The sequence below is a fragment of the Ambystoma mexicanum genome, chromosome 9 (genome assembly GCF_040938575.1).
Source record: "Ambystoma mexicanum isolate Mex_15411 chromosome 9, UKY_AmexF1_1, whole genome shotgun sequence".
In the NCBI taxonomy this organism is placed as follows: domain Eukaryota; kingdom Metazoa; phylum Chordata; class Amphibia; order Caudata; family Ambystomatidae; genus Ambystoma; species Ambystoma mexicanum.
The window spans coordinates 1,249,044,106-1,249,066,433 of NC_090931.1; the positions used below are offsets into that span (position 1 = coordinate 1,249,044,106).

The window sequence follows — 22,328 nt, forward strand, 5'->3', positions numbered from 1 at the left end:
ATAAATGGGCATAGCAAGGAGGAAATGGAAATTAATATGTGTACATATCTTTGCATAACTGTACACCTTTGTTTGAGGCACATCAAGGAAACATAGCAGCACATGGTCATAGAATACCATTACATCGGGTAATAATACAAACTTTTATTGCAGTGCTCTGCAGCCGAAGGAATCTGGCAAGATATGCTAAATGAAAAATGTAAACCATCCAGCATCTGTTAGTGCTGCGCTCACACCGTCATCTTCAGATACCTTACTTCCCTCCAAGCGCTACTTTACTCAATGCAATGTTAAGCTAGCCAGCCACTTTGCTACATTTGTTTTATCAAGGCCATTATTAACACATTGTCCCTGGGCTATCCTATCCTTCAGGAAATACTACATTTGCAGTCTCTTGGTGGTTTCGACAATGGTAATCCAGGCTTCTCTGTACTGTTCAGTGGTTTGATTTGGTTTGAAATGAAGCATTTGCATTACTATAGCAGCAGACAGATGTTGAGCCATCGTCGATGCTGCCATTTAAAGCCGTTCAAAGCCATATAACTCAAATGTTGCTGATCATGGAGATCACTAGGTTTGGTTTAACTGATAATGTTCACTGCTGGATGGTCTGATGAGGATGCTCAAGGAGGATCAGTTTGATGCTTTGCTTGGATAACGTGGCACAGCGGCTCAAAGGTTGGTGCTTGCCAAAGGCAGCTTCTGGAAGGTCCTGTTCAATTGGGGTTCAACAGGCTTAAATCACTGTCTGCAGCGATTACACAATGAAATTGCAGGAATACTGGATGTGCAGGCTCTTAAATGTAAATGTTGTGAGACTCACTCCTGGAGCTCAATGACAAGAGTAGTTCTTTTCCCAGCCCTCCCAAACATGGGGAGGCTGGCACACACTGGTCCTTCAGCATAGCAAGGTTCTGGTTAACAGTGTGTCTGACAGGCAGTTCTTGCTCCAGCAGCAAGTCACCTCCAATGTGCCCTGTGGATGGTTAGGGGACAGAGCTTTCTTCTGCATTGGATCACCCACCTTCACCTTACAACTGGAAGACTTTGGAAAGGACTGCTTAGAAAACAGTTTCCAAGCAAAATCTTCTTCAAGGGTTGATGTACAGAGATGGTTCTAAGAAGAAGTGGGATATCCCTTCTCTAAAGGGTAAATGTCTACACATGATTGGACAAAAGCAAGACCTTCATAGGAGTCCAAACACTGTTCTTGGAACAAATTGACTTTGTCATCTGATATCACACCCCAAGTGCTTTGTGTTTAAGGACGTGGAAGGGACAGGAAAGAAGAGAGATACAGAGAGAAAACAAGATGTTGAAACCTTCACTCAGGTGGTCTTAGTTCTGTCTACAATAGCCCCCGCCCCGCAAGTACCATCAGAGGCCCTTTTGGTATGCAGCAACCTGATGTGAGGCTTTTCCTTTTGTGGAGGTCGTGCCCTTTGATTGCTGTTCCCAGCAGAGCTTGCTGTGAAGTGACTGTATCCCTGAATAGGGTTTTAAAAGCCTGCACAAAAGATTAAAGAAAGGAACCCCACTCCTCCAGCTGTACAGTCTTTCTGGGATCAGCAGAGGCAGCCTGGCAGGGAGGCATAAACTGAACCCTTCCACAGCTGAGCTGGGTCACAGGGTTGACATATGTCTGATATCAATTAGCTGTGACTTGGAGAAATATGGGCGATAGTAGCCCCCGTACCTTACACTCAGGTATGACTTTTCCTTATAGTTTAATGCACCACCAGCATAGGAACTCCCATGTGTGGGGTGTTGGTTTGGGTACAGGGGTGCATGTCCTAAATGCAGCCCCTGTTCTGAAGAAACTTACATGCCACTGCAGCTGTAAAGAGGTCACATGTGACCCCTGAACCTGCTCTGTGCCAAGAAAGAGCAGGCACTGCAGATCAGGGTACCGATCCGCAGGGAACAGGTTTGCACTGTGCTTTTGGCATGGAGTTTCGGAAGAGGTGATCTGATTGGCAATGAATCCTTTTTTAGATTGAATTACCTGCATCATTTTATCAACTAATAAGAAATACAAAATCTGGGTCTTCTAAAACCTTGCCAAGTTCCTCACAATTGGTTTGTGTACGCGTGTATACATTACCAAGTTTAATTCTGACATTTCAATTGTTCATTTGTACAGTTGAAACAAATTGGCATGTTATTTTATGAGAACGCCAGGATTCTTTTTTATTTTTTTTATGTATTGATTTGGCTGAAAAATTCAACCTTTCAATACAAAATACTCTGATCGTTTACATTGAAAAACAATTTGAAAGTTTAAAAGTTTAACACATGATTCTTAAAAAAGAAATACAATTTAAATTAACTGAACAGAAATTCACATCAAATCAAAACATACAATTCTTCACTAAAAAATTCAGGGTGAACATGATGCTTATTGCATCCTACCCATTGATTCAAATATTCAATTTTTGCACTCATCATTATCTAACTTCAATTCATTCAGATAATTCATTGTTGCATATCCCACTGTCTTTGAATACACATGAAATACATACTTCCATAAAACTTTGGTTTTCATGTGTATCATGTGTTCAAACAACATTTTAAAATGCTTGCTTCTTATGCTCTTTAATTCCTGGCATTCAGTGATGATATGCTCAAGGGATTCTAAACTACTATGACAAAATCTACAATTGTCAATTCCTTAACCATCCTTCTCCCAATTTCCTGTGATTTCCTGTGTTTTCCATAAATGTAATCTTAGACGCAGGAGTCCTACTCGGTTCCTGACATTTGGTGATGTCATTAAGTATACCTCTGGAGTTCCGAATGATTTCAGAGCAAAAGGATTTTGTTTAAAATTGTTATCTTTATAACATGTATCTCTGGTCCTAATCCAGTCCATTTCACACATGTTGCACTTTGCTATATCTGGGTTTTGTAATAATAATACCTCTGTAATATCTGCTTCTCGCATGAACTCCTACGCCTTAGATTTCCATTGCTTTATAAATTTGTCTTCAGATGTCCCCACATACTCTGCCAGCTGTGTAATCAATTCATTCTGATGCTTGTTTAATGCATATTTCCCATAGAGCATGCAAAATCTCTATCTCCATTGATATACAGCATATGTTGAGATTAGTCCTTACTCTTGCCTTATTAAAGGTTTAATAATCTCCTCCAATATTCTCCTTCATTTTTATTCCAATAGTTACCTGATTTATGTGCTTTCATTTCAGCTCCATACATGAGAATTGGCAATGCCTTTTGTTGGTAAAATGTAATTACGGGAGTGATACTGCATTCACAATACTTGCCACTAATAACCCTGAACTGGGATATTAAGCTCTTCCTTTTTAACAGAATTGCGGTTTCATATGGGGCATCGCTGGGATCATTATTAATATTTACACCCAAGTATGTGTATTCACACACTGATTGGATCTATTGACCATTTAGTTTCCATCCTGTGGGATGTTTTACCCCACTAGTCCATACCCTGCAACATTCCTGTGCACTGCTTGCATCAGGAACATCAGAATGGCCACCAGAAAGCATTATGCATGCTAAAAATCACCCAGAAGTGCACAGGAAAACCTGAGAAATAGGCCGCCAATCCACTTTGCCTCTGCCAAAACCTATCATTTGGCTACCCACAAAGGAAAGTGAAACTACTTGAAAAAGTAATGCTGAATTGCAAAGAGAAACAGAGAGCTGTTTGAAAATCCGTTTTTCTTGGCTGTCAAATTTGCAAAAATCATGGTTCACAAACCACACAAAAGATCCAATCTCCTTGTTGGGTGATAAACATCATTCTAATTCAAGAATCCACATAAATACAATGTCAGCAGAAGTACATTTATCAGAAGAAAATCCACATGTAAAGATGCTTGCTTGGAAAATATGTTGAAAATAGGCGCAGTACTGCTACTTGCCTGTGTCAGAAGCTGGCGATCTCTAAACCTGTCATGTTAAACTTGTGTCTCAAAATCTAAGTGTGGGGAAAGAAGAGACTTCCTATCAAAGGCAAGATAGGTTGCCACTACTCAATGTTCATGTTGAAAAAGACTGGAATTTAAGATATGTACCTAGTAGCTCAGTAGACTCAACTGCTATTTTACATCAATGGCAGCAGAGCTCGACAAAATGGGTAGAGGCTGCGGACATCAACAACTTTGATTTGTATGTGAGGCCTAAACATGCCAAATGTAAATATGATAACTGGGCATGGATTATCAATCTTGAAAGATATGAATCTGACAATCATAATCTCTGGCTGTGTCCTCCACACAGGAAATTGAATGTACAACCGTCTTACCTAACATGCTGCTACTCGGCTTTTTACCGTGACCGATTCCTTAGATTTCGGTTAAACATTTTACCTTGCAAGGAGGTGCTTTGGAAGTGGAAAAATCCTGCCGTAAGCAACAATGTATGCCGATTTTGTAAGAAGTCGGTCGAATCATTAAGGCACCTAGTGGCAGAATGTACGGAATTGTCCACCTTACGAACTATTCATTTTGGTCAACTTAAACCCCTAGATGATGACATTGATAACTGGTGGCTTACATTAGTTTCTGGCAATGTCAACAAATATGTATGTGCCACTGTAAACTATCTAACCGTAGTCTTAAAATGTCCTTTTTGAGTGGCTTTGTTGACATAACTATTAAACAGTCCGTGAGTAATTTAAAGTAGACTTTGCTTACGAGGTCTTTGAGGTTTGGACTCCATAAATCCCCACTATACAGAGACCACTCTTTTAAATCTGGGTTGGTAATTTTTCCTCTGTTTACTGGAACTTTGTTTGTTTGTTTTGAAACATTTGAAACAAAAGTTTTTCTTTGCCGTATGTTGTAAAGAGATGCTGTAGCTTTTCAAATAAAAATAAAAAAAAAAAAAAAAAAAAGATATGTTTGCTTATTTTTAAATTGTAACTTTACATTTCACAAAGAACAATGTCACAATTTACTGTAAGGTACCCTGATTCAGCTAAACCTCAAAGAGGTTTTCCCACACTGAGAACACACCTCCCTTTTCCTTCCCACTAAAAGGAGAGGACCTCTCATTTGGATGCTAATGAGAAGAGGAGGAGACTTGCTCTGCTGCTCTGGTAAAGAGACAATGGGTTTCTTGAACTGAAAGAAAATGCTAATTTAGGGTGTCAGCAGAAACCAGCCCAGTTAGGAACAAGCTCAAGTTACTCTTTGTTTCAGCCAAGCCTTGGAGGCGGGCCAGACTGAAAATGTGGATTTGAAACTGAAGTAACTGTATGTTTGAGAAAAAGACTTATAGCAAATTGTGCTGAACTGGTAAAAATATGGAATTTAGAGGTCATTAAAATGAAAAGGTCGCTCACAGTTTAAAACTAATCTGGAATCTGTGTGATGTTCAGAGACTGAACCACAAAAATGTTAAGATTGTAGCAATTGTGATAATGTTAGGAATATGAACATTTACAGGAATATACTCGGATGTTATGTGCATGTAGGTAAAACAAAATGTACAGATCTGACAATGTGTAACCAACCAAAAGCGTGAAAAACTGTCGTTAGTGAACCAAAACTTGTAGGAAGATGAGACTTTGACAGAAACGTACCTCAGTTAATCTGTAATATAAATATGTATTATTAACAAGTTGGGGATATTGGAAATATGTTTTTATGAAAAATAGATTTTCTGGGTAAAAAAAAGGCAGGGGTTTTCTCTGGACCATAAACACAGTGTCACTTGGACACATCATGACACTTCATGACACACTGTTCCATTCTCAATTCAGGGAAGAGGGAATTCTCTGACCTATCAGATTCTTAGAGGGTTGGGCATCGTATAACCAGCCTACACACCCCATTGGAAAATACATAAATAGGTACTGCTGAGGACAGATAGACACACACTTTCATTCATCAACTGATCCACTGGCGAAGCACCCTGCAGGAAAAATCCAGAACTATCCAGACTCCAGAACTTTCCAGACTCCAGAACTATTCAGACTCCAGAACCCTGAAGCAAAGGCCCAATCCAAAAAGCTGAACCCTTCTCAGCTGGCCTTTGAAATCTTGCAACTTGATTTAACACCAAACTTCCAAAGGGCCTAACAAATTCAACAGCCTGGCTGTGCTGTTTTGGCTGCTTCTGTCTAAGAACCCTTGCTAGAACCCCGAGATCCAGATCAGTAGAGCAGAGCTGTACCCAGAACCAACCCGCCCGATCCAGTCCAAGAGGCCGTGCAGACCAGCGTGCCTTGCTGAGAGCAGAACCAAGCACCTGAGACCTGTCCGGTGGTGAGCGAATTCCAGCCAAACCTTTGACCAGATCTTTGACGTTCTATTCCATTCCAAAGCCATAGTTGTGAGTATTTAGCATAGAACTGTCCTTAGCAAATCTCTTAGTATTAAGTAGCCCAATCCAACCCATTCCAACAAATCCAGACTGCATTATAGAATCTCTTTTGTCTATCCTGAATCCTTCTCTTATCCATATACTTCTGTGATAATTGTAGTGATAATCATCTTTGCGCTAAATATATTTACTGAAGAAAGGCAAGTGTCTCGGTGGGCAAAAGTCAGAGCGGAGGCGCCCTGTCCTGGTGGCTGACCGTTCGGATATCTTGCATCTTCATAGACTCCCTAGTGTTAAGAAATCTTTGTTCCAAATCTTCAACAGCGCATATTTCATTTTGAAATCTTGACTCTTTTGAGAAAAATCGACCTTCACGAAAACCTCTGTAACTTTTGAACCGTACATGCTAGGAACTCTCATTTTGAAGCTAACATCCTCAGCTTTCAATCGAACCAAGAACCAAACTCCAATTCCTTTTTTTTTTGGTAATCGCATTTCTCACGTGCTGAAAAGTTTGCTGCGATTTGCATTTGGCTTAATTTCACTCCATATTTTTCTTTATTTCGTTTTCCATCTGCTAATCATTCAAAAATCATTGCTAGTGTCTACCTGAACCTTTCCAAAGCAACTCTCACTAGTATAGTGAATTCAAGTCATTTTTTCCCATTCATTTCAAACCACAGTTAAAAGCAGTTTTAAAATCATTCCTGTTCTCTCTGCTTGCTGGGGGGGAATCGGGAGTGAAACTACAATTGTTGATTGTTATTCCTGAAACCAGTGTGCCTCATTCCATCTCATCATATTGCATATTAGGGGGGATTGAGTAGTATCAGGGGGAAGGAGTGATTACATTGTCTTTGATTGAATTCATATCAAGTTTATTCTGTGCTGCATTAATTTCATCTCATTGCATTAATTGAACCCACATAAAGTATTATCTGCCACCTTGGCCTTCTAACCCATACTCCTGTTGATTAAAGAGATTGTTGATTGTTGTGATATCACCCATTGCTGATCATTGTTCATATTCATAATAGTGTGATATTTAAATATTGTTCATATTCATAAAAGTGTGATATATATTGTGCAATTCTTCAAATAAATCTTTGAACTTTGCAAAACAAACCAACTTATTGGTTCAGTGAGACTGGGGGGGGATTCAAAGACAGGGGCGTTATATAAGGGTACATCATCCAGAAATAAAAGAACATTTGACATAAAAATATATAAATGAAGGGTTCCAGCTGGGCATCTCACGCTAGGCATTGACTTAGTTGGAGTGCTGGGTTGAAACCACTTACAATCCACACTTTTCATTCTGTTGTTTTTGGTTACCACACTGGATAACTTGAGTTTTCTTGATGTTTATGGTCATTTTGTTGCAATTGGCATACTTTTCCAGCGCTTGCAACATATTCCGTAAACCCAATGGTGTTTTAGACAACAAGAGGATGTCGTCGAAATATAATAGCCATTTAACTTCCTTTTGCCCAATTTTAGGTGAATCAGTTATGATATTGGTGAATCCCTTGCCTAAACCCGAGATAAAGAAATTAAAAATTGCTGAAGCGAGTATACACCCTTGTTTCAGGCCTCTGGAGGTAACAATTGGGTTGGATAACGAACCATCTGATGTCAATCTTATCTGAAGCGATGTTTGCTTATGGAAATCAATGATCCATTTTATGATGTTCCAAGGACAGTTTGTTTTCAGGAATTTCATGATCAGGAGTTCACTAAGGATAGATTCGAACGCTGTTTTAAAGTCGACAAAAGCGACGTATAATGGTAATTTCATGCTAGCTTGTTTAGCAATGATCACATTTATACATAGCAAAATAATGCCTGTTCCTAATCCTTTTGAGAACCCCGTCTGCCATGGATCTCTTAGGTTCTCTTTGTTTAACCACCCACTGAATTTGCGAAGAACTAGTTGGGTGAATATCTTCCCTGGACAATCCAGGAGGGCAACAGGCCTATACGATGCCGGATCCAGTCTGTCACCTTTCGTATACAACGGAACAAGTACTGACTTCTTCCATGATTCAGGCATTTTCCCAGTGCGCATCACTTCTCCAAATACCCTCATTAGTATGCTGGCCCATATATCAGGATCTTCTTTAAGCATTCTATTATCAAGCCCATCCGGGCCAGGCACTCGTGAATTGCTCAATTTAGAGATATAAAACAGTATATCATTCTGATCAAATTGAATGGAGTAATCCCAATTTTCATTTTGTAGGACCAGATGATGGTTAGGCAACATGGTCTGATATATCTGAGAGAAGTAATCACACCAGGTTTTTTCAGCAATTTAATTTAGCTGAACAGAACTCTGGTCTTTGTGCGTAGCCTGGTTCAAAACACCCCAGATTTCTGCACAGGATTTGGAGGTGATTTATTTTTGACATGTATTCGCTATCCTACTGATAGCATAAGGCCTTCCTTCCTCTTTGCCAGTTTTTGTAGACTGATCGAAGGTGTTACCCTCTCATTTGCTGACAAATGTTGTAAATGACGTATCTGGTGCCTTAACTCAGCTTTTTTAAGTTTTATATCAATGTCAAATATGTGACTATGTTTGTTTCGAGGGGATTGGGTCCTCTGACGTATTCCATATCTATGACCGTAATCACCACAGCTGTGCTGATTCGGAAAATCTTTCGGCGTCTGCGTCCTGCGTCGATGACGTCGATACACCGTCCTCGAGGGCCTCCATTGAGCCGTTGTCACCGGATGTTATTAGTAGGACGCACAACGCCCGTAGCCTCAGTTACGTTTTTTACACAAACCTGTTCGCTTTGGAGATCTCGGCGTGCCTCGATCCTACTGAATCCTGTTCTTTCGGTTCTTCGAACCTGTTTCTTCATTGCTATTGTATGATGTCTTCGGCTTCTTCCACCCCACGGTCCGGGTTTAAGAAGTGTCGGATGACGGATATGCACGACGCTTGCCTCTGGTGCCTTGGGGAGGACAATGATAGGGACGACTGTGTCAACTGCCAATCGCTTACATCGGAGGCCTTGTGGGAGCGTAAGAAGAAGTTGTCGGTCGGTAAGGTGGCCAAGCCTCGGAAGTCACGTTCCAGTGGTCTTTTGACGGACGATTCAAGGGGCGACTCTCTGCATCGTCGTCGTGCGGCTGGGGGTTCTCGGTCTGGGAGTCGGTCCTGCCATTCCTCTGCCTCTTCGAGACACTCCAGGAAGCGCCGTCACAGGTCACCTTCCCCGTCCTCTTCTGAGGACTCCGCCCGTCGGTGGGTTGCTTGTCCCAACAAGCATTCCGCTCCTGAGGAATGGGATTCCTTCCGAAAGGAGATGTTGGTGATTTTTCAATTGTAGGGCTCCTGTCTGTCTGTGCCATCTCAGGACGCTGGTTGTGGCCGTGCTAGAGACACCGCTCGTCCGCTTTTGGGATCAAGCAGTCGTAACGACCACCGGGTACCTTCGAGGTCCCTGTCGGACAAAGATGGTCGTTCTAGACATGCCAGTTCCAGGTCCCGGTCCTCGACACCCTCGAGACCACGAGAACCTGTGAAATCTTCGAGGAAGACATTGATGCCGGCGGCGTCGAGGTTGTCGACAGACTCTTTCGAGCTCCCACCTCCGAGGAAGTTGTCAACGCCATCTGCGCCCAGCCTGTCGAGAGACACGATCGGGCTCGCACTAGAGGCCTGTGTCAATGCCGTCAAAGCTGTCGGCGCCACGCTTGACGTCGATGCCGATTCCATCGACACCCTCGATGCCCTTTGAGGTGGCTTTGTCAGAGGTGTCCCGTGGCACGGTGGCACCCCCCAGGAAGGCACAGGCCAAGGCTAAACATGTCTTTGTGCCTTTTTTGGTACCCTCTTTCCAGCCTCTGGATTATATTTCTGAGGTGGATTAGGGGTCTGAGGAAGGTGAGGTTCCTGCAGGGGTTCCTGATGACATTGTTTCTGGTCATAGTCACTTGAGGACCTGCGTCAGTCGCTGCATGACGCCAGTGGTCTAGACACCTCTCCGGAGGTGGAGTTTGGTAGGCCGGAGACTGGCACACATACCGACTCCTCATACCGGCGCCTCATGTCGAGGGTCATGGATAACCTGGGGTGGTCTGCCCCTGTGGGGATTTTCAGCAGGATGACCTGACTGATATCATGGACCAAGGTCCTCCAACTGACCCGGTGCTGCCATTCCATATGACCTTGCATCGAAGAGTGGCGGCGGCTTGGAATTCTCTGGAGAGTCTCCCGGCAGTGAGCAAGTCCTTGCCGAAGAAATATCGCCCAGCCAGTGGCGACCCCTACTACTTGACCACGCACCCTACTCCGGAGAGTTTGGTGGTGCAGGTGGCTACGGCCCCAGCAAAATAGGCGTCATACCGTACCATCCCTCCTGATGGGGACGACAAACGTTTTGACGGCTGGCTGAAGAAGGTTTTTCTGGGGGTATGGCGCTTCAGGCTGTCAACTCCGTGTGTGCCTTGTCTCATTTCACGCACACTCTGTGGAACTGTATTTCCCCAGCGGCTGATCATATTCCCAAAGGGGAGGACAGGATGGTTTCCTTGTTATTGTGCAGGATGGCAAGGATGCCATGTGTGAATCCGTTCAGTCGGGTCTGGACATGGTTGATTGCGTCAGCCGGTCCATGGCGGCGAGCACCGTAATACGCAGGTTTGCGTGGTTGTGGAAGTCAGGTTTTGCTCCTGATGTGCAACCCGCCTCCTCAACATGGCCTTTGATGGTGAACATCTTTTTGGCAGCAAGGCTGACAAGAGTCTTGAGAGGTTGCAGACCTCCAAAGCTGCAGCGAAGTTGTTGGGCGCTGCAGTTCGCCAACCTCCACCTTTTCGTTGTAGGGGGACAGCAATGGAGGGGAGGTTCCTTTCGATATTACTCGTCCTTTAGTAAATCGAGAGGAGATGCAAGTCAAATGGGAAACCGTAGGAGTGCCAGAGGTGGAAAACAAGGTACTCAAGGTGCCAAGGCCGCGCAAGCAGTTGCCTCTTTGCCCTCAGGCACAGCCGCAGCTGCTTCAGCTCAGTCATGAGGCCCATGCTTCTCCGGTTGGCGGAAGGCTGGTGCAGCATCTTGTAGAGTGCCGTGCCATTACTTCAGATGTGTGGGTTCAGGAGATCATAGGAAGCCAAAGACCAAGTGGGATGCAAGGTCACACAGCCACTCTCTTAGAAGACCCAATCAGGGTATATAAGTAATGTAAACTCTCCAGAGCTTGATAAATTCCAAAGTAAAATATTTACATATTCAAAAATGATGATACTCCTAGAAGTTCAGTGATTTTTCAAAAAGCCTTTTATCAACAAATGATTTTGTAAAAGAATAATGCGTCTCTTGATATGAGGCGTCACTAATATCTTCTTAGTGATGAAGAAAAAAGCCACTAGCATTTTACATCAGACAAGAACATTTTTGCCAATGCATTTCGGATTTACAAATCCTTCATCAGGGCAAGTCTGCAATTAACATGTACGATTTCATAACATCCAAAAGACAGTGTATCAAAATGCACATTCACATAAAAAATGTAAATAACATACCAATCATTGTAGTAGTAGAAGAAGTCGAGATTGATTGATACATAGAATATAAAACAGAAAGAGAAAGAGCAATGAGAGGTCTGTTTATAGTGAGGTTGACGGTGACAAGAGATGCAGAAAGCATTTACCTGAGAATGTTAGGTTAAATGCACATGAGTCATTCTTTATGTACACCCCCACTGCAATGGTGTCGTCACCAGACGTCACGTTGGGTCCCAGACTAATGTACTAAGAAAATATTAGTGACACCTCATATCACATTATTCTTTTACAAAATCATTTGTTGATAAAAGGCTTTTTGAAAAATCACTGATTGGGTCTTCTAGGAGAGCGGCTGTGTGATCTTGCATCCCACTTGGTCTTTGGCTTCTTGTGTATTTTAAATTTGGGTGTCTCCTTATTCGTCACAGCCAGCTCCTTTTTATAATTTGTTGACAAGGAATTTTCAAGGAAATGAACTTTTTCACAGAAACAAATATCTGAGAAATGTGATTTCGAAGAAAGACGGAGGATTGAGACCCATCATGGGCTTGCGCAGTTTGAACAAGCTCCTCAGAAAGGACACACAAACATAAAAAAAATGAGAATAAAAGACGAAATGCTTCGGTTTTTCTTATCACAAGAATCTTAAGTAATCATACATATGACCTCACCCTGAGGTTGTTCACAGAGTGACTCCAGAAATTACCTGTAGTGCTAGCTCAAAAGACCGGTCCCCGTTCCCCCGACTATCCAAACTAGACAATGAGACAGCAGGCAAAAACAATTGCCAAAAGCACTTTCCCAAATGCACGCGCACCGTGCTTATGTCTATTTCCGGGTGGGAGGGCGGCACTCAGCACTATAACAAAGACAAACAAATTCAAATTACTAATGGAGATAAGCGTTACACGTTGCTGAAATTCTGGTGAAAGTCTATGTTGTTGGTCTATGGGGCTCTGTGGGCCAATGAAAATCCTGAAAAAATTGTACCAATCCAATCACAGCTCACAATGCCAACTCCACATGAGATCACGGCACCAATGTTGTTCAAGCGCCTTCACAATTCGAATCAGGCAGCAGGACACAGCGAGGCAGCAGGCAAAAACACTTGCCAAAAGCACTTTCCCAAACTTTCCCAGGATGTTTCTACGTTTCATGTGAGTTTTATTAGCACTTACACAATGTTGCAATAATATGGGATTATGTTTCATGTAAAATCAGTTTTCCACACTTCTTACTAAGTAAACCATGCACACAATTCCAGATCCTTTCCCAACACTTATCCCCAATGAAAGCATGTTTTTGTAATATCTATTGGGTTAAAACGATTGTCTCGAGTTCATATTTAATCATTATTATCTAGAGCCAAGGGCAGTACTTGAAATGTATGGCCCAAATGAAATGAAGACGCATAAGGAGAGTTAAGGCTTCACAATACCTGGTATTACCGGTGCCTCATTTCAATAAAACACTGGCCAGGTGCTAGTGAAAGCTTCTACTTTTTTATTGCTTTTCACTGTGCTTCTGTGATGCCATTGTATCGGTACTGCAGAAAAAGGCAGACCACAGGAATGAAGTCTGAAAGTGGCAAAGGCTAAATCGGGCAAAAGCAGAAAGCAGAAAGTAATGGGGAGAAAAGCTGTCACCTTTAGCAGTTTAGGGATCATTGAGAGCCATCAGAAATTATGACCACACTTTTGTAAGTGGTCAATATTGTAAAACACCTTTCTACTAAAGTAGATTTGATGTTGTATTTGTGGTGATGATTATTGGTAAATTGGCAAAATGTAGCCCACCTCCTATGCGGCCTTCATTTTCCATCAATATCAGTTGGTGAATTGAACCCAGAAATGGCAAAAGGCAATGCATAAAAGCCAGGAATCCTGCATGAAATGAGGAAAAACTGCAAACACAGGAAGATAATTATCATTTGTATTGTTCATCCTACAGAGAAACAGAGGAACCTGTGACAAAATGACTTCATTCTGTGCATGGATGAGTATAGGAAAAAACGCCCACTCACTCCTCACACTTCTACAAACCATGAGTGCATACAATTATAAAGGTGAAGCTGGCACAGTCAATAGATATATCTCCTTCACCTTTTGTGGAAATGTGTGCGAAGGAAGGATATACTCTTAAGAGGTGTATGAATGTGTTCCAGTAGCAACCCAAACAGCAAAGTATTACAGTGCGAAATAAAGTCATGTCCAATTTAAGGTTCTATAAAAATATATACACTTTAATTAAACACACCATGTACAATAATAGCTAACTAGAAAAGCACAGCAATCCTACCCCTGAGGAAAGAACACAGAATGAGCAAAGCTAGTAGATGCAGCGCTCTGGGTAATGAATCAGGGGTGAAAGGCAAGCTAAAGCAACAATTTCTTGAAAAAGCATGTGTACATGTGTGAAAACGAGTTCAAAGTGACCTAGCCAGTTTCTAGGGCACCAGAATGGACCAATGGTGAATTTAGCAGCCAATAGTGTGTTCTTTGCAGATCTTGGTGGTTCGGCAGCATCAAACCAGACGTTGTGTTGTTGTGCGAAGATCGGGAGAGAGTGAAAGGCAGCAATGATGGGCTCCGCTTGTTCAAATGTGTTGAACAATCCCTGAAACACACTCCAAGCAGTTCAATTCAAATCACACAAGGACCCTGGCTGTCTTGGCTCTCTGGGTGCTGTGAGTCCAGATCCAGCGGTTCAGGAATACAAAGAGTCATTTTCTCATGCTCCCAAACACAGAGGAAGCTGGTGTATAATTGCAGCGGTCCTTAGACACAGTGAGGTCCTGGGTTTCTCTGTGGCAGCCACAGAGGTGGTCTTGCTCCAGCAGCATGTCACGTCTTATAATGCTGTGTGTCCCAATCCAGGGATTTATGGACACAATCAGTCCTTGTTATCAGGCTCTCAAACATGGAGGAGGCTGGCACACAACCCTAACCGGGTGAGGTCCTGGATACCACTGTGGCTGGCAGAGAGGCAGGGCCTGTTCCAGCTTCAGATCACCCCTACTAATCCCTGGGGATAGTTAGGGGACAAAGCCTACCTTTGAAACACCTGCCTTCACCTAACAGGAGGACTCTAGAAAGGACTGCTTTCTCAGCAGGGAAATATTCTCAAGTGATGATCCAAAGATGCTTCAAGATGATTCTCAAAAGTGGTGTGGGACCCCTTTAAATGTGAAAGGCCATAAGCAATTGGACTAAAGCTAACCACTGGAGGGGTCCATTCCCTGCTCTTGAAGTGAGTGAACTTTGTCCTTCTGTCATCAAACCCAAAGTGCTTTCTGCTGCAGGAAGTGGAGGGGACAGGAAAGAGAGGAAGAAAAAAATCAAAATTGCAGAATTCTCCCCAAACTCTACAGATCTCTCCCTGGCTATACAAACACTGCCCGTTCCTTCTCGATAGAAACAAAGGCCTTTATAAATGCAACTCCTTCAGTGTGAGGGCTGACTCTATGCAAATGGGTGTGCCCTTTGATACATGTTCCCAGGCTAGCTATTTGTGGAGTGGCTATCCTGAGAGAAAGGGTGTTACCTGTCCTTACAACGGACCAACAAAAAGCAATCTCCCAAGGCTGCAGTCCTGTCTGTGGACAGAGGTGGGTCTTGTCTGGGAAGAATACAAATAATCCTTTTACAGCTGAAACAGGGCCCACAGGGCTGACACATGTGCAAAATCAATTAAATGTGGCTCAGATAACTCTGAGAGATGCTGACCACTATATCCTAACTTAGGCATGGCTTATATTTACAGCTTAGTGTGCAACCAGGACAGGATCTCCAGGGTTAAGCAGTTTTTGGAATAGGGGTGCATATATTCTAAATGCAGCCCCTGTGCTGCAAATACATGGGTGTTACTGCAACTCTCAAGGGGGCACCTGGGACCTCTGAACCTGATCTGTGCTACTGGTAGAGCAGGTGCTGCAAATCATGATACTGATGCAGCAGGGCACAGATACACTTTGCCTTTGGCTTGGAGCCTACAAAAGGCGAAGTGATTAGCAGAGCTCCCTTTCAGGGATGGAATTATCTGCAGCATTTTATTACTTAATAAAAATCCCAAAATAAAAAAAAAAACAGGGCTTGTGCACCCTTGCCAGATGGCAATTCATAGCAGAACCAAATTGAATTTTACAGAAGAGGTCTTCAGCCACTTGTTAAATACAAGTGTACAATGTGTACAGCAGTACACATGTTCGTGATATAGTCATGTAGGATGAGTTCTTTGCAGTTATAATTCATTGTGTATGTGCTTACAGATGAAAAATGTACTGAACAATATGTTATGGACATTTCATACAACTGGAACTGCAGTACTCTGTACAGATAATGGACTCATTCATAAATTCAGAAAGGACATTGGAGACTTGTCCTCAATCTTTTATTGTTTATTTTTTATTTTGAAATAAGGCTATTTGTCCTTCAAGCAATTCAATCAAGGAAAACATAAACTAGCTTCTTCGAACTTCCCACTACGTATGCCGTTGTACAATACTATACAGAAGATTATGTAACTTCCTTTGCTACATTAATTTAGTACTGTTACCTGCATGCAGGATTTTTTTCTCAGAATTGGTTCCATTAGATATTTAGCCGTACAGAATTAAGGAGGTAATTCCTTGATGTGGGAAACACCAATGTAGGACAGAATGCATTAATGTGCATGCTTATGTGTGTATTTGTTCACACATGTTTAGTTTAACAGACAGGTAACATTTCTTCTTTTTTCAATGCATTTTGACAGATCACTGTTGAAGAAACCATTCATCGACCCAAACCGAGTAAGCATATTTGGAAAGGTAAATATTATTCTACTACTTGTATGCCTCTCTTCTAGGGTATGTTTATTAAATGAAAGCAAAAATGCATAGCGTTATAAGCAATTAACATGCTATGCCAGGTTTCAATTCTTCACTCTTTTCTCAACATATTCATTGTGCTTTTCATTGATGGCTAAGCAACCTAAAAGGATCAGTCTATATATACATTTCCTGGAGTGTCCACTCTAGGGACATGATGCAGAATTGATCCAGCTCACTTGACTTCTTGTAACTATATTCTTTCAGAATAAAACGTGTTGGCTAAATCATCCGGAAAAGAGCATTGCTGTGCAAAGAATATGATTCCACCTGGTAGAGGCATGTGAAAATGCACATAAAAAAATCTAAATTGTATTTCTTAAATGACAATCATATTAGGGGTTTTTTTGGGAACACGTCTTTACTAACCAGACAAGAACTTACTGAGTGGAATGGTTGAGATTGTTAGACTCCCATAGAGCCCCATCATGTTGAAATGTAGGCTTGATGCTGGGACAAATAATTACAATGTTATGCTCTGTATCTGATCATTGCTTTCATAACAATACTCAGTGAGCCCTTTTCTAAAATTCCTTGATTACATATCTATCTGCTAAAAATATGTTATTTATTTATAATTTTGTTGAGCATTTGTAAGCTGCTTTATACAACAGAATTGTGTTTCAAAGCGCCATATGGCTAAATGGGAAGAGAACATGGGAAATGCTATCAATGACAAAATAGTAATAAACAGTCATGGCCATACTAGGCCTTGTGGCATTCAGCAGTGCAAGTGTATTGAGGCAAAGTGCAGGTGAAGGGGTTGGGAGGGGGAACAGAGCAGTGGACACGTGCTGGAGGAGGGCCCTGGAGGGAAATGCTAAGTGGAGGAGAACCTCGGGCTAAGTGCTGGTGCAGGTGACTCTCAAGTGGTATTTGGAGGCACCAAACAGGGGCCTATAGGGTAGTGCATTGGGGATAAGGGGTGCTGGTATTGACAGGGAGGGAGAGCCGGGGATCCTGTGAGATTCATGAGGATCAGGCCACCTGTCACAGCGGCAGTGGGTTAATTTGCAGGAGAGGTAAAGAGGTAAAGAGGTAGAGAACAGCAGAGTTTTGAGCAGTTTCTGGAACTTAAGGAGAGAGGCAGGGACAATTTTCCATAGGAGGTAGCAGCTGAGGAGAGAGACCTGTCCCATACTCTCTGCTTCGAGAAGCGTTTGACAGTAAGAGAGTTAGAATTAGTGGAGTGTAGAGCTCTAACAGGGCAGCATTTAGAGAGGCAAATTTGGAGATAGCGTGGTCCCAGGCTCCAGAAGGCCTTGTGGATGATGCAGAGGGTCTTGAATGTGTTCCTTGCAGACACTGGGAGCCAGCAAAAAGATTATAGGGCTGGAGAGATTTGGTCCCTGGGCTTGAGGCCAAGGATAAGTCTTGCAGTCCTATTCTGGATTAGCTGGAGTGGGGAAGGGAGGAAAGAGGGTGATAGAGAAAGATGCTGTTGCAGTAGTCCAACCTGGAGAGGACGAGGGCTCTGGAGACATCGAGCTTCTGGGGAAAGGCGAGAAAAGGGAGAATGCCTCTGAGGAGGTGGAGCTGGAAGTGGGACTTCTAGGTGAGATCCATGATGTGAGGGGTGAAGGAGAGAGCAGGGTCGAAGATGACACCAAGGTTTTTGGCCTCCCAAAATGGTGGGGCTGGGGGGCCCAAAGACGGTGGCCGGAGAGTAGGAGGAAAAGAAGGCACAGGTGTTCCAATGAGGAGGATCTCTGTGTTACTGGTGTTGAGACAGAGATCATTCACTGCACACCATGCCTGATTGGCATACAGACAGTTGGGGTGACAGAAGAGGAAGAGGGGGAGGTATCGAGATGTTTGAAGGAAAGCTGTGTGTCATCAGCATAACAGTGGAAATAAGGAGAGAAGGAGGAGATCAGGTGAGCAAGAGGGGAGGGATATATATTCAAGAGCCATGGCAATAGGATAGAACCATCGGGGATGCCACAGGTAGAGAGGGTGGTAGTGGAGGAGAAAGGCCCCTGTTGCAGCTGGCAAGTGTGGTTAGTGAGGAAGGAGGTTAGGTAATCCAGTGCCCAGCCAGTGATGCAGAGGGTGTCACTGAGTCATTTTGTGAGGATGGAATGGTTGACTGTGTAAAAGGCAGAGAAGAAATCAAGGAGAATGAGCACAGCCTGAGAGTTGGAGTCGTGATTTGTGAGCATGGTTTCATGGATGTTCAGCAGAGCAGTTTCCGTGTCTCTGGATGCCCGGAATCCAGATTGGTGTTCATGAAGGCAACCAACAAGATCAGGGTGGGGTGTCAGTTGGAGGAGGACCAACTTTTCCAAGAGTTTACTCATGAAGGGGGTAGTAGAGATAGGGAGATATTTAGCCGGGCAGGAGGGGTCAGCGGTCAGCCTTTTTTAGAAGAGGGTGCACAAGGGAGTGTTTAAGGGATAGAAGGAAACAGTCAGTGGTAAAGGAATGGTTACAGATGTCATCAAGAGCCGTGGTAAGAGAGGAGATGTCCTTGATGGTTCTAGAGGATCAGGGGAGCACTTGTTTGGAGGAGGCCTTCATAGAGCAGACTACTTTAGAGACCTCATATGGTGCTAATGGCAGGAGAGAGATGGGGGTGGGAGGAGGGGAGCCAATATAGGCAGGGGAGCAGGCGTGTGAGAGGATATCGGGTGGAGGAGAGTGAGGACATGGTGTCATGAGTTTTGTATGTGAAGTGGGAGTCCAAGACAGTGCAGAGAGCCTGGGAGGGGAGGAGAGAGGTCGCGACTGCAAGTGGATTGGCAAATTCATTGCAGATTTTAAAAAGTTAATTGTATTGTTAGTGGCTTCTTGCAGCGGAAAGAGCTGCTGTATTGACTTTGGAGCAGGTGTCAGGCAAGTTTGTCAGAGGAGAAGCCAAAGGTCTACCACTTCCGTTCAGCAACTCTACGCGATTCAGAGATGCTAGATCGGAGTCATACCAGCTGTTGATCTTGGTGGCAGGTTTTAGGCAGATCATCATGGCAGGGGCAAGGATGTCAAGGGTGTTGGAGATGGCAAGGTGTAGGTTAGCAAGGACAGAGTCAGAGGGAGAGCCATGAGCAGGGGTAGGAGAGGGGTGAAGGTGGAAGCAAAAGCAGCAACTGGCACTCACTTCATTGGTCAAATGATTGAGAAGGAGGTTGGCAGTTCAGGGGGAGGCTCAGAAAGAGGGCCTAGGGGCCCCAGGTGGGAGGAAAGGAGAGAGTGGTCAGACCAGAAGAGGGGGGTGGTGACAGGATTGGCAATAGGGATGTCACCAAAGATGAGGGCATCAAGAGTGTGGCTGGCAGAGTGAGCTGGGCTGGAAGGAAAGAGAGTGAGAGAGAGGGAGTCACAGAGGATACAGAACTGCGAGGTGGATGGTTCAAGAGCATTGAGGTGGATGTTGAAGTCACCAAGGAGGAGGAGTTCGGAAGAAGAAGTTGAAACGATGATGTGAGGTCGCCCACTCACAGAGGAAGAGAGAGATAGCTCCAGGGAGTCTAAAGATAGTGGTGAGGGTGTGGGGGAGAGTAGGCAAGACCCCAAGCTTACGGAGAAGAGTTCAAAAGAGGAGTAGGATTAAGTAGGAATGGTGGAAGCAGGGACCCACTCAGGGAAGATCAAAGACACTTGGGTCTGGGTTTGGAGAGAATTGTGTAGCCCTCCAGAAGGAGTGTCTCAAGCGCAGTGACAGAGCTGGCATTGAACCACTTCTCGGTAAGAGCAAGGACGTCCAGGTCCAGATCAAAGTCTTCGAGGAGGAGACAGATGTCAGAGGTGTGTTTGACAGCAGAGCGAGCATTCAGAGTAGCTAAGTGAATCTGGTTATCACCTTTGAAGGTTTTCCGAGGAGGTGAACAGGGGTGTGGTACTCCCATCAGTGGTGGTGAAGTGAGAGGAGAGGAAGCAGGTCTGTCAGGAGAAGGAAGGAAGTTCATGAGAGAGGGCAGGTGCAGGTCGAGAAGGGGAAGAGTAGGTTGAGAAACTTGGGCCATGATAGTGCCATTGTGATAGACACTAATGATACACCTAGAGGATGAGAAATATTCTAGGAGAACTTCCCACCTAGTGCCACCATTAATGGGTGAGGAGGAGGAAGAGTGGATACCAGATGGGGGATCCAAAGGTCAGGATAGGGGACAGTGAAGAGAATGTCAATGATAGTGTGTCTGGAAATGGCATTGACAGAGGTGTCAGCAATTGGTAGGCCCAGATCAGAGTACACAAGAGCTTTTTTGAACTTTTTTCTTCCATACTTTGTGAGAGAGGTAGGACAGGTGATAGAATAGCAGTTAGAATAGATAGGAAAGATGGAGAGTGCCAAGGTGGTAGAGGGAGAGAGAGAGAGAAAGCATCGGAGCAGCACAGTGCACGGGAATACATGAAGTGCTCTATCTGCTAGCAAGCACAGAAAAGGAGGTGTGTAAAGGAAGGAAAACAGTGCAAATAATCAAAGCACACTTATATTTGCCAAAATGCACTAATACAGCACAACACAGAGGATGCAATGATTTAAAAAGCACTCCTAGATTTGAATGATGCCAAAAAGCACTAATACAGTACAGCACGGAGGAAGCAGTGATTTAAAAAGCACACCTAGATTTGAATGTTGCCAAAAGCATTTGAATAGCACATCAAGAAAGGAAAAGATAATAAAGGTGTTAGGAAGAGGAATTATGGGTTTGGCACTAGAAGGCAGCAGAAAGCAGGCAATATGTGAAATATATGCCAGATACACATGTTACGTGAGGGGAAGATAGAGTTTGTGGTCAGGCTGTAAGGAATGGGAGGCAGGAATCAGCAGGCAACCAGGTGGCGGGTTGTGGTGCAGGAGCATATGTTGGGTGGATGCTTACTGGTAAAAGGAAGCACATTTCTCAAGGTCCTGAAATGCAAGGTACAGCATGATTGATCATAGTGCAGCGTGGGAAGTTAGAAGCAGCAGCATGGAAGGTGGGCACTCTCCAGCTCCAGAGAGGTCCAGACAGGGGCCTTCTTGTGGGCATTGGTGCTGGGGGACCTGTCTTTTGCGTGCCGGCTCCCGGTAGGCCAAATACCACAGAGAACAGACCAATCAGAATTAAATAACAATTATGTTTATTGTTGGTTTGGTGTACCACATGTATACATTTGAATAGTACATTTTTAACATGCATACACAGACAGCTTATTGGTGTCATGATCTCCTCCCCAAGCACTCATCCACAGTTACGACTCTCTTGATGGTTTTAAAACCAATTTAACTGCCTATGTTGTCAGAAAAACATTGAATATTCTGCTCTAACAAGAAGTGGAAAGTCATGTTTTTAATATATCAAATTGAGTGTCTATAATGGAGATGTTGGTGCCACACGGACACACAGTGGTTCTAGAAACATGGTAAACCACGGTGTTGCATACTGGTATTTTAGTTTTATACATTTGCAATGAAAACAAAAAAAATAACATTTTGAGTCAAAAAAAGACAAAGCTGCACCCTGTCAAAATGTACCTTGGTGCTGTTATGCCCCCTGTCCCTCAGGCTGTCTCCAAAATAGGTCTGTACCGCATAAACAGCCCGGCACATAAACAGCCCTGCATACTCCCTGCATCCATTACCCCTACTTGCCCCCTCCAGCAACTCATAGGCAAAGGTAAGCCCTTCTCTGGCATTGTCGAGCACTAT

The 22,328-nt window shown here is 43.6% G+C and overlaps 1 protein-coding gene across 2 annotated transcripts in view; it reads left to right on the forward strand.

Moving 5' to 3' along the window:
- DPP10 (dipeptidyl peptidase like 10) overlaps nt 1-22,328 on the forward strand; it is a 1,813,461-nt gene that overhangs the window by 1,714,972 nt on the left and 76,161 nt on the right. For both annotated transcript variants that reach the window (XM_069616586.1, XM_069616587.1), the window contains one exon: nt 16,585-16,639. In XM_069616586.1, coding sequence (XP_069472687.1) covers nt 16,585-16,639 — 55 coding nt within the window. The remainder of the gene's footprint in view (nt 1-16,584; nt 16,640-22,328) is intronic.